Here is a 19271-nt window from a genome sequence, read left to right on the forward strand (position 1 = left end):
TGGTTATCATTCTTTTCGATCTGTCGAACACGATGGTTTTAAGAGACTGCTTCAAACATGTGTTGACTTTGGCGCCAAGTATGGACAATTTGACATCACTGACGCTCTAGTTAAACATGAAACTGTAACGCAAGCTACACGGCTACAAGCTGCAGAAATAAAGAAGAGAATAATAGACGCTATTAAGGAGTCTATCGAAGATGGAACAATTTCACTGTGTCTCGACATGTACACTGACGACTACAGGAAAAAAGCGTACCTTGATGTTCATGCTTCGTGGATTGACCGACAATTTTGCGTACAACATGCAGCGTTGGCCATTCGTCACTTTGGGACTGAAGCTCACACGGGTGTCAACATATCAACTGCGGTGAATACCATCTTCGCTAATATAGTGCTCATTTATGTTAAAGCTATTCTTTGTTAGTTTGCTTACTAACACATATAGTGACAGTAACTGAGTAACAACATATTATTTGTATCTAATATGGTTGTATAGGCTAGAATGTATTAAAATGTCGCCAATTTAACGGTATAATTATACATGTTTGCATGCACTCCGTGGGTCAACCCATGGGTTGGGTTGGGTTCATGTGGCAGTGGGTTGGGTTAGGTTCAATTTTCTTAACCCACTAACAACTCTGGATTAGCTGTAGACTGTAATAATACCAGTTGAGTGTTTTTTTTTTGTTCTATGGCTAAACATCCAGTAGAACCTCTTTTTCGAGTTGATGTTTGTGTATTACACCTTTTTTCACACTGTCTAGCAACCTGTACTATACAGATAGTGCAATGCCAACTTATAACAGTTAAATTAATAAACTGCAGAGCTTAGACTAACTAACTATTAAGCACAACTTAGACTAGCTGTAGTCATAAAGGCTGACTGTTTATGGAAAGATATTCACTAACTTATAGCCTATACTAATCTGTATAAATATCACAAAAATAAACATATGATTTAAAAAATTTGTAATTATCTGAATTAACTGATTCTTCTTGTTCAACCCTGCAATAATATAAACAACGTTGTAAATAGTTGAGAGTTTGTGAATGTGAAAAGCATTCATTCACTCTCTAATGAATACTCTCTAATAATGAATGGCAGCTTGCCGGGGCGGCGCGGCAAATTTTTTTTAGCGGTCTTCGTTGATATATCAACTTTTTGTTCCAATCTATTTAGTCTCCACGCATAATTTAGCAGTTCATCCATTAGGTTCACCCCTTTTTCACTCAACATAATCAAAAGCACCAACAGAAAAGATTACTAATCTGTGGATAGCATTACGCATTTTGCTGCCAATTCCAGTGACAATGACCGGCTGAAGTTAACTAAAATTTACATAGGTACACCAATGACGCAAGAAAGATTGACGTCGCTTGCAATACTGGATTGAAAACAAAGAGGCAAAAAAATTCAACTGTAGAAAAATTGTTGAAAAATTTCCGTAGGAAAATCTTGAAGAACATGGATATAAATTTACCTATTTGTCAGTAATTCAAGTTTTCATTTAGAATTGCACTCTTTGAACTGTTTGATTTCCTTAACTTACAGCCCTTAAATCTGAGTGATATTTATCCTTATGGTAGATTGGAAGGTGGTGTAAGTATTAAAGTATTGGAGGCAGTACAAAAAGCTTATATATGCGACTATTACTGGAGGGAAGGGGGGATCACAACTACGTTTGCCGAGGCCGCCAACCTTAGGGACGGCCTAAATTTATGTTGTAGCAAGTTTATATGAACCATTATGATAACATGATGTACAACGACTAACAAAAATAAACAAAGTAAGTTAGCATTTAGTTTAGTCACTATACCTTATCGGAGATATCCTCAGGAGATATCCCTATATAGAAATAAGAGTTTGGTCTATTAAACGTTGATATTAGGCTCTCTATAATAAATTCTCTCTATAAATTTTTCAAAATAACTTTTTTTTAGTATCTCAAGTACTGATCACGAGTTTTGTAATTTTTTTTCTTTTTTATTCAGCATAATCAAAGTTGTCATCGAACCACAAAACGATTGTCAAACGATCATCGAACCACAAAACGATTGTCAAACGATCATCGAACCACAAAACGATATAGTTTGTCAAACGAATCAGAAAAAAAGCTGTGTTAGGCTTTTGAAACTGTGTTATGCCTTTTCTGCCTTTGAATCATTTTAATGTTTATTTATTTCTTAACTTGTTTATCAACTGCTCGTTGTTTTGTTTACCAGTATTCCCGCTTAAACGCAGCAACTCATTATAACGTTGCCTCTTGTCAATGTTCAGATGTATACCGTTGGTATATGTAACTGGAAAAGTAAAATGTTAAAAAGATTTATATCGTTGGTATATGTAACTCGAAAATGTTAAAATAGCTCCAAAAAAAATGAATAAAACATGAAATTTCAGTTTTTATTATTTTCAATTTGCAAAATTTCTAATATTTAATTTAATAATAATAACATATTTTTGTTTATTCGCTTTCCTAACTAGTTTTCTGTGTTGTTTTTATTCACCATACAAAATTTTTATAAACTGTTTTTGTAAATGGTATAGAAGTTTTGTGTTATTAAAATATGACAGTGCCTAGCAAATATACTTGTAGTGGATTTGCAGTGGATAGATATTTTAAGTGGTTCATTGGAATTTTGCTCATTGGTTAGTTATTGGATCATTAGTGACATCCGCTATAAGCGGTCAGCCAATAACATTCCCACATTTGATAGCGTGGCTAGTTCATTTTGGCGGTTGCCACTAATGGTCCACTACGTAACAAATGAGCAAAACTGAGGGGACCACTGAATGTTATTAAGAATCGATCCATTGAAATTCCGCTTTAGAATGTTTGCAGAGTATTGAGCTAAAATACAACAGTATTGAATTAAAATAGTCATTTTTAAGTTTTAATTTTACATTGTAGCATTAAAAAACATTGACACTGCTAGTTTTTTGCCGTCATTTATCTCATTGTATTATATTAGAGTAGTCACTTATCTCATTGTATTATATTAGAATAGTCACTGATCTCATTGTTCGTAGAATTATATTATAATAAAACTCAAGTGAAATAAAATCAGTTTAATATACTTAATATTTTAATATACTTTATAAGATATACTATTATGATTGTTCCTATTAAATCTCATCAAACAAAATCATCTATTATAAAGTATTATATTTCATCAAACTGCCATCTATTATAAGGTATCATATTTCATTTTAAAACATATCGTATAACATAATAAACACTAGTAAGAAACATTTTAAACTTTTTGTCAACTAATCAATATAATCTCATTGTGTTTAATTTGATAATTTTTATGTTATAAATTTAACTTTGTTGTTTGCTATAAAAAGAAACCGAAACGGTAAAATTTCTTTATATTCTTTTAATTCATTTGTTGTTTTTATTTCTTTAAAAAACTAAACTACTCGATATTATTTGTCCTTATAAAATAATAATAATAATAAATAAACAAAACAAAAAACAAAAAAAAAAATTCTTAGAACAAAGTTCCTTGTATCAGATGTGAAAATTAGGCTATTATAGATGTAAGTGTTACTTTATTTATTACGCAATTTTAAATGTCGAAATAATTGTAAAGAAGACGGAGTTAACGTAAAGACAGATGTCCAGACGAAGCCATTAATTAAGATGATGAATTTAGCGTAAATTTACTTAAATTACTTAATTTAAAATTACTTATTTTAATAAAATTACTTCTACATAATTTTTATTAAAAATAGTTTTTATTCTATCTAGTCACCAGATCTCAAAATTAACCTGAAAAATATCTAATGTTTTTATCAAATTGACTCAGTACCAAGTTCTTTTGTATCAGACGTAAAAAAACTCAAAAAAATAAACTCCTAACAGAGAGAGAGAGAGAGAGAGAGAGAGAGAGAGAGAGAGAGAGAGAGAGAGAGAGAGAGAGAGAGAGAGAGAAGAGTAAGAAATAATAGTTATTGAATCATCTACAGGGTGATAGTGGAATGGAGGCGAGTCAAAAATGATGAAAACCTTTAATTGGTTAATTCTTATGCACAAATTATTATTTATGTTTACTTTATGATTTAGTTAAAAGTTGAAGTGTACGCCCATCTACTGATTTAAATAGGGATAGGCGCAGTGGAATAAACATACATCGGTAAAGGTTTTGGCTCCGGCAGGCAGTCTAATTAATTAAAAAACCTTTTTTTTAAAAGTTAGGCCATTTAATAAAAGTGTTTTTTAAATTATAATAAATTAATTTTAAGCTTTAACAACATTAGCTTTTTCAAAAAAAAATCTGCAATAACAAAATCCAAGTTTAATTCAAAAACAAAAAACAGAGATTTAAGAAAGAGAAAATATTTAACTACAGTGTATGATCTGTGAAAAATATCTGGAATATGGAAACTAAAACGTAAAAACAAAGACACAAGTTAGCAAAATTCCGAAAAAAAAAAATTGCAATTAAAAATGGTATAAATATTCTGAAGCATATGCCGATTGTCTATAAAAATATTTTCATGAAGTATATAAATCAAAAGAAATTAAATTAAAATAAATCATAAGAATTAAAAATAAATATCATAAGAGGAGAGGGGCGCAAAATACAAAAAGAATAAAGTAAAAATACATCAGTGTTGTGTAAAATTGTAAATTATGCTGTGTTAACACCAGATTCTCATTGGGAAATGGTTATATAACGACAGTTACCCGAAGAAAAAGTAAGGGTAGTATAAAATAGTTTTCTTTTTTGATCCAATAAAGTTTTTTAAAAAACTAAAAAGAATTTTTGATTTGCTTTGTATATTTTAAATTCAGAAATTGGAAAAATAATTCTTTCAGAAAGTCAATTAAATCTTTTAACTATTTCATTTTATTCTCTTCATATTCATATAATATTATACATATGTATATATTTGTATATGTATGTATGAATGTTGTATATATATATACATATGTATATATATATATATATATATATATATATATATATATATATATATATATATATATAATATATATAATATATATAATATATATATATATATATATATATATATATATATATATATGTATATATATATACAGAGTCGTGGCTAGGCTACCCCACACACCCCAATTGGGGGGAGAGCTGCAAATTTAGGGGGCCTATTTTGCAAATTTAGGGCCCTTATGCCAATGTGAGAAGATTTTTTATTTTTTATTTTAGTAATACCTAATGTAAATGTTTTTAAGATTTTGGGGCCGTTAAAACAGGTTTTGAAAGGTCTCTCGGGCCCAATAGCCACAACAAGGTTTATATATACTAGCAGTAAGCAACCCGTAATACAGGTTATTAGTAATTAAATCATTGCTTATAGTTAACGACAAAAAAATACTACAATAACATCGTTAAGTTCTTTTTAAAATCTGTTACACACCGCAGGTACCATAAAAAAAAAGCCAAGTAAAGCCTACCAACACCTAAAAAAAGAAATGATAAATAATTATAATTTGTAATAACAAAAGTATCATTTGCATTTTATTGTTAGTAGAATATAACAGATAATAATATAACAAAAAACATAAAGAATTAAAAAAATAGCTATAACAGCCCAGCTCTATCAACACAAAACACAGAAACAATAGCGCATAGCATAAGATATTTGTACGCACACATTACAGACATTACTGTCTCTCCAACATAATTAAAAAAGAAAAGATTATCAAAAGGCTAGACAACTTAACGTAAAAACACGGCTGAATAAATCACAAACTAATAAGATATTTTATCAACTAAAATACTTGAACTAAAAAGATTTTATTTGTTTCAATATTGAACAATTATGGTTAAACAATTTGAATAATTATATCATAAAATAGCAAGCAACTCGTAAAATATTTTATATACATGGTCATTATCAATTATGGTATTAAGAAATACGTAAGAGCTCAGTAATTACATGTTTAATTGATGCTCCCTGTACTAATTCTAATTTAACTCTCATCTAACAGAGAGAGGGAGAGAAAGAAAGTGTTTCCAAAGCAGCATATTAAAAAAAGTAAAAGACACGCAATAAATAATATTAACTGGTTTTATTAAGTTACCAGTAAACAAAACTATTTTTACCTTTATTATTTGAAGTTCCAGCTTCTCTCTAACTGTTGACTAATGACTAATAGAGTAAATTTCATATCATTAAATTTACAAAATTAAAACCATGTTTCAACAGTAAGCAAACTAATCAAGTGATGACAAAGGCAACTAAAAAAAAAACATAATTATGTTTGAATTTATAAAAAAATTTAAAATCATTTTAATTTAAAACTGTTATCAACTGTTACTATAATTAGTAAAATTCATTTTTAGTATTGTTCTAAAGTGTTTAAAATCAAATAAACAAACATTAACACTGCTTGACACTGAATTCTGGCAAGTAAGTTTTCTGCTTGCCGAGTAGCATATTTTACATTTGAGCAATAACTAATTTCACTTTGCCTAGTTTTATCTCTTTCATTTGGACAGCAATTATTTTTGCCTATTAGAATTTACACAAATAAATTCTTCGCCTATTAATAGCCATTTCAACTTCACTGTATTCTTTAAACATACTACCAGTAGTATTACTATTGTTACAATTGGATAATAAATAAATGTAAAAGAATCTTACAAATTGTGATCTTTTCTAATTAAAGACTATATTTTTTTAAGTATATAAACAGAAAAGCAATAATATAAACAGAAAAGCAAAAAACCTGGAACAAACATTTTCTTAATTAAAACTTATTTTAAAAAATAAAATAAAATAAAGCTATAGGACTTGCTACATTGTTGATGGCAAAACTACAAAACAGCCTGGTCTAATAATATGATCATTTCCAAGGTTGTTTACATGTTTGTGTAAGGCATCATACTGCTTGCTTCTCTGTTAAGATTAATTGTCTAATTAAAAGTCTATAATTGTAATACTGAGATAATGTAGCATGATTTCTAACCAATGTAGCACATTCAGGGTTGTGAACCAATTGATAATGCCAACCAGCATCACCCCTTAGAAAAAATAAAGAATAAACCATAGGATCTAAGTTGGTAGACATACTTGATATATTTTTAAGAGGATGACCTTTTCGGTAAATAACAACTTCCCTGGAAGCAGGTGGAGCACCATCTTTGCCAACAAATACAACTGCAACATCATGTGAAAGGAGATTATAGCAACGTCTATCTGGCCCTTCAAGTAAAGTCATTTTTATAATAGAGACTGAGCAACCTTCTATAGCTGTTCGGCAAATTTCTTCATCTTCCACTTCAGCTTTGTTTTTAAATGCAGGAGAAATTGGGTTCTCTTCACTAATAAAATTTTGCAATCAAAACATTTAACCATTTAAGCAATGATCATTGTCGCATTCTAAAATTTACTGCTGAAAGTGCTTCATAGATGTATAGTTGACAATATGTCGGCGGAACATCTTGATTTGGCCTAAGATTACGTATACAATACAATATTCTTATGACTTTAAAAATATATATATATCAGCTAGGAGATGTTTGAAAAAAAATTAACTTAACTTTAGATTTATCAGATTATGTATTATGTACAACATAAATACATAATCTAATAAATCTAAAATAAAATATCTAGTGAATAAGTAAATAAATAAGAAAAACATTACATACAAAAAATGAAAGTTAATGTACCTTATAAAGAATAACTGTTATGATTTATCAGAGTAGTAGTTGTTAAATATTATTTCATGTTAGCTTTTAGAAAATAATATATGCTGGTACATCATAATTCCAAATTATTATAGCAAAATCATATAATAAACAGTGTTAAAGACAAAAAAACAAATTGAGATAAAATAAATTGCATATATGACAAAATAATTTGTCTAGGCTTTTAATGAATGATTTAAGGCAGTGATTTTTAATAATAAAATTACCTATTTATCATTTTTAACATAAGACATCAAATGAAGGTAAGCCAAATGTCTATCAACTCAAAAGATAACAAAAAAATAACATCACAGCAACAACACACAATAGCATACATCATAAGTTAATATAATATGCATATAACATAACTTTTATATATAACAGAACATAAGAAACAATATTATGCAAAGTGTTATTAAAATACATTATTATGTATTTTTAGATAATTAATAATAAAGGCTTGAAAACACCCAGACCTAAAGCAGTAACAGGTTGACACTAAACACTGCTGTGTAACTCTCTGTTATAAGTACATCACTTGGCTGGCAAGGTCGACAAATCTTGCTCTACACGTTTACCAAGTCGTAGCACTTTGAAAACATGGAAACAACATAATATAAACATGTGGTAATCCTTCAGTTAAGCGGCGTAAAATAAAATTATTATTTTGTTTTCTTGCATTGTTTCTAAAACGTCTGAAACATTTTAAAAGCAAAATATTAATTTTATTTTATGCCGCTTAACTGAAGGATTACCACATATGTACCAACTATAAACACAATAAATGTGTTTAAATATGTTAAAGGTTAAATATATACCTTATAAACATATTTAAACACATTTATGTATACCACACCGCATTCATGTATTTATCAAAAACTTTTTAACTTTGATCATAATCTAAACATATACGCAAACCTTTAACAACTATAAAACAACATTTATTAGCATCAATTATTTTTAATATAACAAAGAATGCAGACTACAATTCACATCATTGTAATGAAAAAATTGAAACCATTTAAGAACAAAATTAAAAATTTCTAATAAATAAATATTCAGATACCTTAAAATAAAACGTAACACAACATTCTTTTGACAAATTCCAGAAGAATTTTTATTAACTTTTCTATCCTTATTATTTTTCCTAAGAATATAAAATATTACATATAGATATAGAGAAATATAAAATAGATTGAAATAAACGCAAACTTATGTATATAAACTTACATGACCACAAACAACAGTCTTACTTTATTTAACTTTTCATATTAAATACATAAATAAAATTTTATTCTCATTATTCTTTCTACAAAAAATAATGTTTATCTATAAATAAGAAAATGAATTGAACTTACTAAAAAAGCCATCAGCTCCTCTTAACTTCTTCTAAAAAATGAAACAATACTTGCTTAAAATGTTCTAAAAAGACTAACGACAAAACTGAAACAGTTTACTAAAAAAGAAACATTGTACTCAAAAAACTATTTTACCAGTCATTTTAATTCTAACTTCTTCTAAAAAATGAAAACAGGCTATAAAAATTAAAAAAATAAAAACAACCTACAACAAATAAACAATTATTTAAATTTTTATTTTAAACAATGAACAACATCCAGGGGCGGATGCAGAAAATTATTTGGGTACGTCCAAAAAAAAGGTCCTCTAATTCTAATTAGGACTTTAAGATTATGGTGTAGGGGGCCCATCCCCCCTGGATCCTGGCTGATACCCCATTATAAAGTTATACGATTACACATTACTGTTTCAAATTTATATATTTGTTATTTAAAAAATTCTTTACATTAGATATTATAATATTTTAATAAACAGCCGTGATGTAATAGCTGCATGTTTCAGAAGCAAGATATCCCTGGTTCAAAGAAAGCTTTGGTAAAGAAGGAGGCACAAATTTTCTAGTAAATCCTCTTCAGCTACGCTCTGTGATAAGACTGTTACAACTAAGGGCACCTAAAAACAAAACAAAAAAACAATCAATATGGAGTTATATAAAAATATATTTAGTGTCACATTCTAGTATTCCAGTTAGCTAAAAAAAAAATTGCAAACCCATCTTCATTCTTTTCAACCTTGCTGATAAACAGGATGAAACTTAGAGTCGTCTCTATGCCCACGTAAAGAAAGCCCAAGACGCCCACAAAGAATAATTGTTTTAATAATAGGTTGCAATAACTGTCAATTTTTGGAAATCTGTGATTGAACTATTTTTTGAGATATAATGTCTATTGATTCTGTTTTACAAGATCAAATCGATGATAATGAAAATAAAACTTGAACAGTTTTTACATGTAAATCTTTATTTCTGCAGACAGACTTATTGTTTTTGCCAAACACATGTTTCTGAAAGTAACGAGAAGCATCATTCCAGCGATCATAAGGCTTACTAAATAATCTTTCAGCTAAACTACATTCAGATGGAAAATTGTGCCCAAAAAGTACACATGGTAAACAGAAAGCTCCATCAAATATATTCGAGTATGTAAGCCATGGAAATTTTTCTATCCATATAAATTGAAAACTTCGTCCATTGTTATTTTTAGGAAAAATAAATTTCTTACTAGGAACAAAAACAGATTGAACTAAATTTTGAAGTTCAGAATTATTTAAGGTTTTTACAACATTTGAATAACTAGTATAGTTAGAAACCAAATAACCAATATCGTAATTATTGGAGGGTAAAGAAAATGGTTCACAAAAAGTAATTTTACTAAAATTGGATAAAGATGTAGATGATTGACTAGAAACTAGCATAGATTTATTTTTTATTTTTTCTTGCAAAAGTTTACAATCTTGTTGTTTAGATTCAACATAGAAATTTATTTTAGTCTGTAACTTTTTGCCAATTCCATCGCAAATTTTGCGTTTCAAATTCTCTCTCATTAATAAAGGAGTATAATGGTTGTGTTGAAAAGGAGAAAAAAAATTTAAAATATCTTCGTAACAAAAAAGGAGATAAAAAGATTAAATATTGTTTAATGAATTTATACGAGGTAAAATAGTATGGCTAAATAAAATTTTATACTTTGGTAGACCAAAATCTGGATATAAACATTCTATTTTTTTGCTGCAAACACTTGACAATGCAAGAATACAAAGGAAAGAAGACCAGTTTTTATCATTATCAATTCTTTACATTTTTTTCCTGTATCCAAAGAACTTAGGGAGACTGACAAAGGAAGAATGTTATCATAAAAAAGAGCTTGGATTATTATTAAAAACATATTGAAAAGTTGGGTGGTTATAATAAAAATCAGCGTTTAGGAAAAGTTCAATTGAGGTCAATAATCTTAAATCATTAACTATACAGTTATTCCCAGATAGACATAAGGAGATAGAACTGTATAGACAGTTTCCAGTTGTTTGAGACCTAAGATATACGTAAAATATAACAATTAAATAATTTTCATTAAATGTATTATGTGTATTTTTAAGTTTTATATTTATTAGTTTTATATTTATTACTTAAAAAAATCAATACATTGTATCAATAACAAAACAATATAATAAAAATATCAGTACCTTAAAACAAGAAAATTGCCATTATGTTTTTCTTTGAAATAAAGATTTCATAACTTTTAAGTATCTCATCTTTAAAAGAGTCAATAATATTGGCATCTTTAAAAGAACTGACATTTGCTTCCAACTTTTTTTTCCAGGAGATTAATTTTATTTTGTCATTTTGCAGCATAGCTGTTTTGACTTCGTTATTAAGCTTCGTGATTTCAATTTCGAGCGACATTTTGAATATTTGGTAATTCGATAATTTTATAAGTTTATGATTCCATTTATTAATTTTGTAAAATTTATATATTTCAGGGCGTGTGTCTAATAGGACGTCCGACAATTTTTTTTTATCAAATAAATCATATATATAAAAAATAAATTGCGAAGACTAAAATTTAAAAAAAGATACACTATATAATCATATAAAATTGGGGACATCCATTGGTGTATTGTGTTGTGTATTTGTTATTATAATTTTTTTCACCTCTTGATAACAAAAGATTTTAATAAATATTTAACTTAAGGTGTATGTCACATGGGACGCCCAAAATATATTTTAAGTAAAGAGTTCTATTAATAATTTTTTTAACAAATTAAATCCAAAATTAACAACAATTTTCATTTTATAGTGAAATAAAATTGGGAGCGTCAATTAATGTTTTTCAACAAATATTATTTATCAAAAATTGTTTTGACTTTTGGTTCATAACTATTTTTATGTAAACTTTAAATCTCGCTTAAACAACTCGCTTTAAACAAGAACCCGTTACGCTATAAATAAAACTGACTATAATTTTAACCCGATTCAACAAAACTGCAATATTATTTATATAATATATAATTTGAAATGCAGTATATTTTATTAGTAACTTATTATTTGAGCATTACCCTTTTTTTTCTCAGACCAAAATTATATTTCTGATATTTTTGGGTACGTCCACAGACGTACCAGGCGTCCCCCTAGATCCGCCCCTGACATCAATTCTTCTTGAAAATAAGAACATCTTAGATCTAATTTGCTTGTTGACCTTACTCGAGAGACCGCATGGAACATATATCCGCGCATGAAAAAGTCTAGAGACTACTTAAAAACTAAGATTTAGTGTAATTTACAGAATACAGAACCGTAATTAACAATACGAACAATAGGCGTAACTATGCGCACTAATAATATTGCGCTATTAATATTTTGCGCTATTAATATTTTGATTATTCATGTCATATTAATATTATTTATTTTATATTTTGTTGTATACTATATATATAGTTTTATTTAATATATGATAAAATATGAATAATATTTATATAACAAATATAAAATATTAAAACAAAATGGCGTTTAAAATTTAATTTAAAAGTAGTATGTTTTAACCGTGCAGTGTTTTAACAGCGTAGTGTTTTAACCGTGTATTTAATATTTCTAATCTTCTAGGTATAAGTATGCTTTTGCTGTACCAATCAACTTTAATATTGGCATCATGCGTCTTTTCTGTTATGACATGTAAGTTTAAATTGTCATAAAAACATTGATCATTAAGACTAGTCTTTTAGCATGACATATATTAATGAAATAACTTTTAAAAATATAGTCTTGAAGCATGACATATTTTTAGGTAAAAATACATTTTTAACGTTAGTATAATATTCAGATAATAAAATTTTTTAACTTTTTTTAAAACTTTTTTTACTTTTTACCATTTTTTTAGTTGATATGTGGAAGATAATTGAAACGGAAAACGAATTTAAGGTTCCTGAAAAGAAAGGAAACTTTTCAACTCAATTTGGTAATAAATTTAATTTCAACATATTTTACTCAAAAAATAGTAGTATGTAAGTGCTGTAAAAGTATAAAATATGTAAGAGTAGAAAAATTTTGAATTTGGCTTGAAGAAAGTTTATAAATTTAAAAAAAATTTTTCTTGGCTTCATTGTATTTTGATTCAATAAGTTGGTGTAATCAGGATTGTTTATAAATTTTAAGTTAAAAATGGACCTTAGTACTTTTACTTCTAATTTCTTTAAGTTGGAAGCCGTGACCTTTCAAGTTTTTATCGCAAAGTAGTATCTGATCAAAATATTTATGATTTTTTTTTTGATACACTAGAAATAACATGGCTTTTTAACAAAAATCTTTATTGAGTGGATTACTTTTTAGCATCACTTGGCTTACACAGTTGAGAAATCCATGGTACCATAGACTTCTCAACTGTATAACTTGTATACTTGTATAAAATTGAGTTCAACGAAATTGTGAAGTTATGATCACGAAAATTAATGCCTTAAGTATAGAAAACAGTGGCGTAAATTTAAATTCTGGGTCCCAAATCCCAAATCCCAAAAGCTTTTCAAAATACTTTCCTCCCCCTCTTCTCTACAGCCACCAACAGCTTGACAGATATTTTTTAATTCATTAATAATTCTTTTTTAATTTTAATGGTTTTAGCATATTATATTTATTTCATAAATAGTCTGTATGTTATTGAATAAAAAACTTTTTGACGAAGCTGAAAGTGTTATTTTATTGTGAATATTTAATTAAATAATAGTCTTAGTGAAGTTATGTAATTAAAATTTCTACTTTTAACCATCAGTTTCATATAAACAAGTTTGTAACGTCTGAGTAAACATTACATTACAAACTTTGTTAAGACGTATAACATAATTTAAAGAATTAGGCTAGTCTATGTTGGTGAAACAATAAAAAATTGATAATTATAATAACTATTGATAGGATTTTTTTTATCGTCACTTCGCAATTATAATTTACTTTTGTTTTATTATTCACCAGATTCAAATAAAGTTGAGAAATATATGCCACAATGCTACCTAGCTTGCGCACATACGTTGATAAAACGTTAGAACAATATTGCGCGTTGCGTTGGCCCAACATCACCAATACGACCAATGTTGTTTTTATATCATTTTGGTTAAAAATGCGACGTCGTTAACAACCAAAAAACAACGTTAGCCCAATGTTGTATTAGAAGTCGGCAGAGTGTAATATTTTACGTTGATTCAACGTTGTGTTTTACGTTGGCGTAAGATTGTTTTTTAAGTCAATTCAACATTATGTTTTACGTTTGCACAAAGTTACATTTAACTTTTATTGGAATTAAATCTATGTGGTTTATATTTTTGTATATTTATATACGCATTAAATATTATATAATATATATATATATATATATATATATACATATTTCAACTAATATATATATTTATACATACATATTTCATATTATACATAATTCATATTATACATACATATTTCATATTATACATACATATTTACATTATACATATACATAATTTTTATATTACATTGTACATATACATTATTTTTATATTACATTATACATATACATTTTTTACATATATTACATTATACATATACAATTTTAATATTACATTATACATATACATTATTTTATTATTATACATTATTACAACAAAATTCATATTATACATACATATTTACATATTTCAACCATTTTGATGAATCAACATTGCTAATGACATTTGTTTATACTTCTTAAACTACATCTTATTAAAGAGGCATTATTCATGTTTGTTTTGCTTGTGGCTCGATACTTCGTTATATAATAAAGAGAAAAATATATTAGCAAAATATATTTCCTATAATCAACTAAAATAGTTTAATAAAATATAATTCTTATAAATTATACAAGTATATATTTGTGTATCTGCCTTTTCTCGATACAAACACAACGTTGATCCACTATCTAAAATCCAAAATTGTTCCAATATATATGGGTTAGCGTTGATTCAATATATATAATTCAAAGTTAATTTTGGTTATACACATCTGGTCAACGTTGATCCATATACATTAAATCAACGTTTATCTCTTAACATTGGATCAACGTTGAGTTTAGATCAAAAAACAACCAACTTTTGCGATGTTTTTACATACGTTGGACCAATGTAATTTTTCAAACTATTTTTAATCACGCTGTTATTAAGGTTTTCATTTAAATACGATAAAACTAATATTGGATCAACATTATATTTGCATCAGAGAAAATGGCCAACGTTCGCGATATATTTACATATTACGTTGGCCCAACGTGCAAGTGTGCTAGCTGGGTACTCTCTTTATTTAACGTATTAATTGACGATAATAATTGTATTCTGCTTCATCTATGACCTATTGGAATGATTATTTTTGTTTAATTTACATTGTGACAAGAATTTGTGACGTACATTTAAGTTTTGCTTCATTTTTTTTTCAAGCTTGAAGACAGACAGACGCAAGACAAGACGGACCTATATATACGTCACTGATTCAAAGTAGACATAAAAATGCTAATTTTATTAATAAACAAACAAGATGTTCCCAAGTTTTAAATTATAAAGTTTTTGCAGAACAGAGCAAATAAACAGGTTTTATGCCAATGTCATGCCTATTACGCTCCCCTAATCAACCAAATTAAACGACTTAATTTAAAAACAGCTAGCAAACATTTTTTTGGTGTCTAATGCAAAAAATAAATAAATAAACATTAATTATAATATTGACCATGTTATAAAAACACTCTGATGGTGTTCTAAAATTATTTGTATGTAATCTCCAACAAATGTAATTAAAGTGTTAAAGTTTTCTTGTATTATATATGAAGAAACACTAATATTTTCATGTTTTAACTATATAAAAATATGAATTTCATTTACGAAATCTTATAAATAGGTATTGAAAGACGTATAAATGTTAAAACAAGTTTGGAACACTAATCACTAGTCTTGCTGACCCCAATTTTTACATAACCATTTAGAATATATATATATATATATATATATATATATATATATATATATATATATATATATATATATATATATATATATATATATATATATATATATATATATATATATATATATATATATATATATATATATATATATATATATATATATAATGTTTTATACGCCGTATAAAATCGGATGCATCATTTATAAAAATCATTATTAGAGACCAGGAGGACATCCGTGGAACCAAGTTTATATTGATAATATACATATTGAACAATGTATTTCAAGTCTCAAATTACTGGACCGCTTTGGACCGCAAAAGTATATGAGTGAAACTTTAACTAAAAAAAGTACTTCAAATACGTCGTCATTTAAAATCATTTTATTCGACATAACTTACATGCAAAGTAGTGTTGTAATAACTCATTTGAAAGATAATACTTGATTTTATTAATTTATGCAAAAAAAGTGAAGTTTTAAAATTAACATCTATTCCGTGCTTATTAGTAACACAAAAAATATTATCAGCTTTGAAGCATACGTCATGATAATTATACAAAAATATATTTATTTTATAAAAGCTGAATGTTTAAGTTATGAAATGGTACATAATAATGTAATTTTTGAAGATGTATTTTTTTACTTTTGTCCACCACCTGGCCCTCTGTGTATTTGTTGGTGAAATAACATTAAAAATTTTATTAAGCAACAAACTTACCATGAGCATGATATCAAATGATTGCAATTATTCTAAATCATGGGAAGGATTAACCCACGTGACGATTATAAACCTTGCGAAAAAGAGCTACTCATGTCATTTAACCAAATAAAATTTAACTAAAATTCAATTGCTTCTAAATAAAAAAAAATTTTGTTATATTTTTACTTTATCTATAGATAGAGAATATATTCTATTGTTGCAACTTTATCGTTTTTTATTGTAGTATTTATTAACTTGCTTATATAATGAGTACTTGTAAATTTATATAATGAGAAATTTGCAAAAAATACGTTTTGCTAATAATAGTGACTTGAAGACAAGATTTCTACTTGTTCCTGTCGTTCTTCTACGTTATTTATATTTTGTTAACTGAACTTGTAAAACAAAAATATTGAAATAATAATAAAATAAAACAAAACAAGTACATGTCATTCAACCAAGAATTTGCCATTTCAACAACTAGTTATATTTAGTTGTACCAGTTAGATAGATAAGCGCATGTTTTTAAATACTTGGTAAGTAGTTAAATCTTAAGAAGAGTATGAGGTACAGGATATGAGGTATGAGTTACAGGATATGAGATATTACGTTATCAAGTATTTACATAATCACATTCCGTATTTATGCATGGTTTATTGTAAAGACCGTGTCAATCGTCTCAAAACAACTTTAACAACAAAATAACATCTTTAGTATCCGCTAATAAAAACCTTTGCATACGTAAATCTTTCATTCAAAATCATTTCTGTTGAAAAATGCTAGATGTTTTGGAAATGCTCTGACTATTTTGGTATAAAAAAATATTTTTAAAGTTTAAAAACTGATTTTTTGTTTTTATTTTTAAGATTCAGTTCGTCCAAAGTTATTTAATGGCGATATTCTTAGAGATGTCAGCAAACCACAAAGCTCACCAGATGAAATGCAGGCTCCTTTCACCTGGCATAAAAGTTTATGGATTAATAGAGAAATTCCTTATGAAATCACAAGTTCTTTAACAGGTAAAAAAAGAGTTTAAAATTACATAATAATAAAATAGTCATAGAAACAAAACATTCATATTATAAAAGACAAAATTATCAAGTCAATCGGTTCGACATTTTTTAAATTTGATTACGAGTTAATTATCTATCCATTTATTTAACCATAAAATCAAAAATTACAAATTTAATAATCACTGGCACTAAAGCCAATAAATGTGTTAATAATAACAGAACAATCGGTTCGACATTTTTTAAATTTGATTACGAGTCAATTATCTATCCATTTATTTAGCCATAAAATCAAAAATTACAAATTTAATTATAATTTACAAAGTTAGGTTCAGTGTCACTCATATAGTTAAAAACTAGTCAATGGAGTGACACCTTAATAAATAAACAAATAAAATTAAAAAAATATTAAAACAAGGAAATAATAAAGAAAGTAAACTACATTAATACAAGTAATAAAAAAAGAAGTAATAGAAACAATAATATTTAAAAAGTTGGAATCAGAACAAAAATATAAAGGAGTAAGGCTAAGCAAAATAAAAAAAAAGAGAGAATGTGCGGATGAGGATAAGATGAGCGAGAAAAAAATGTAAGAGAAAACAAAAATTTTAATCACATAAGTGTAGAAGGAGTGAGAGAAAAAAATTTTCGCAGAAAGATATTAAAAAAGAAAATAAAGGCAAACTTAAATAAAAAAAAAATAAACAAACACTACTACATATAATATTAAAGCTTATATTACGCATTACATAGATTAGTTAAACAAAAGTAAATATTAAGATATAGAAAAAGCAACAACAAATAAATTGACAGAGGAAAATGCAAAAAAGTAATACATTCAACATTTTTTATATACATAAATACACGACATATAAACAATGTACAAAATTAATTAAAGTTGTTCTTTTTCTTTTCTTTCCAAAAAATATTGGTGGTAGAAAAAATTTTAGTTCTTTTTTATTATTTTCCATTTTCGAAAATTTTTTTCTTTTAACTTTAAAAGTTATAGAAAGAGGTTTGTACAAACAAAATGAAAACAAAAAGTTTTTTATAAATATTTAATCAAAATGTAATTTTTATTTTAAAATTTCGTATGGCTGAAACAATTAATGAATAAAATATCTTAAGAAAGTTTGGACACCTGATTCATATTAGTTCTCAAAATCAACTTTAAAAATACCTCACTTATAGCCTTCTTACATTATTACCCCCTTACATTAAAACAATTAAAATCATAAAATCTGTTCATATAATTATCTAAAAGTAATGAAATTAGGCATTTAGAATTTATTTTTGATACGGAATCTGATTAAAACTTTTTAAAAATAAAGGGATTTTAGTAGTTGATACTTTAGTTTAGTAGTTGATACTTTAGTTTAGTAGTTGATACTTTAGTTTAGTAGTTGATACTTTAGTTTAGTAGTTGATACTTTAGTTTAGTAGTTGATACTTTAGTTTAGTAGTTGATACTTTAGTTTAGTAGTTGATACTTTAGTTTAGTAGTTGATACTTTAGTTTAGTAGTTGATACTTTAGTTTAGTAGTTGATACTTTAGTTTAGTAGTTGATACTTTAGTTTAG

At 26.8% G+C, this 19271-nt stretch overlaps 1 protein-coding gene across 1 annotated transcript; it reads left to right on the plus strand.

Moving 5' to 3' along the window:
• The first annotated feature begins 3315 nt into the window (after nt 1–3315).
• Nucleotides 3316–17732, plus strand: LOC136076866 (uncharacterized). Its single transcript, XM_065790498.1, has 4 exons — nt 3316–3363; nt 12641–12709; nt 12915–12992; nt 17548–17732. Exons 2-4 carry the CDS (start codon nt 12649–12651, stop codon nt 17715–17717), a joined length of 309 nt encoding a protein of 102 aa, XP_065646570.1. The 5' UTR covers nt 3316–3363; nt 12641–12648; the 3' UTR covers nt 17718–17732.
• The last annotated feature ends 1539 nt before the right edge of the window (nt 17733–19271 follow it).

Source organism: Hydra vulgaris, chromosome 02 (genome assembly GCF_038396675.1).
Source record: "Hydra vulgaris chromosome 02, alternate assembly HydraT2T_AEP".
NCBI classification, from domain to species: domain Eukaryota; kingdom Metazoa; phylum Cnidaria; class Hydrozoa; order Anthoathecata; family Hydridae; genus Hydra; species Hydra vulgaris.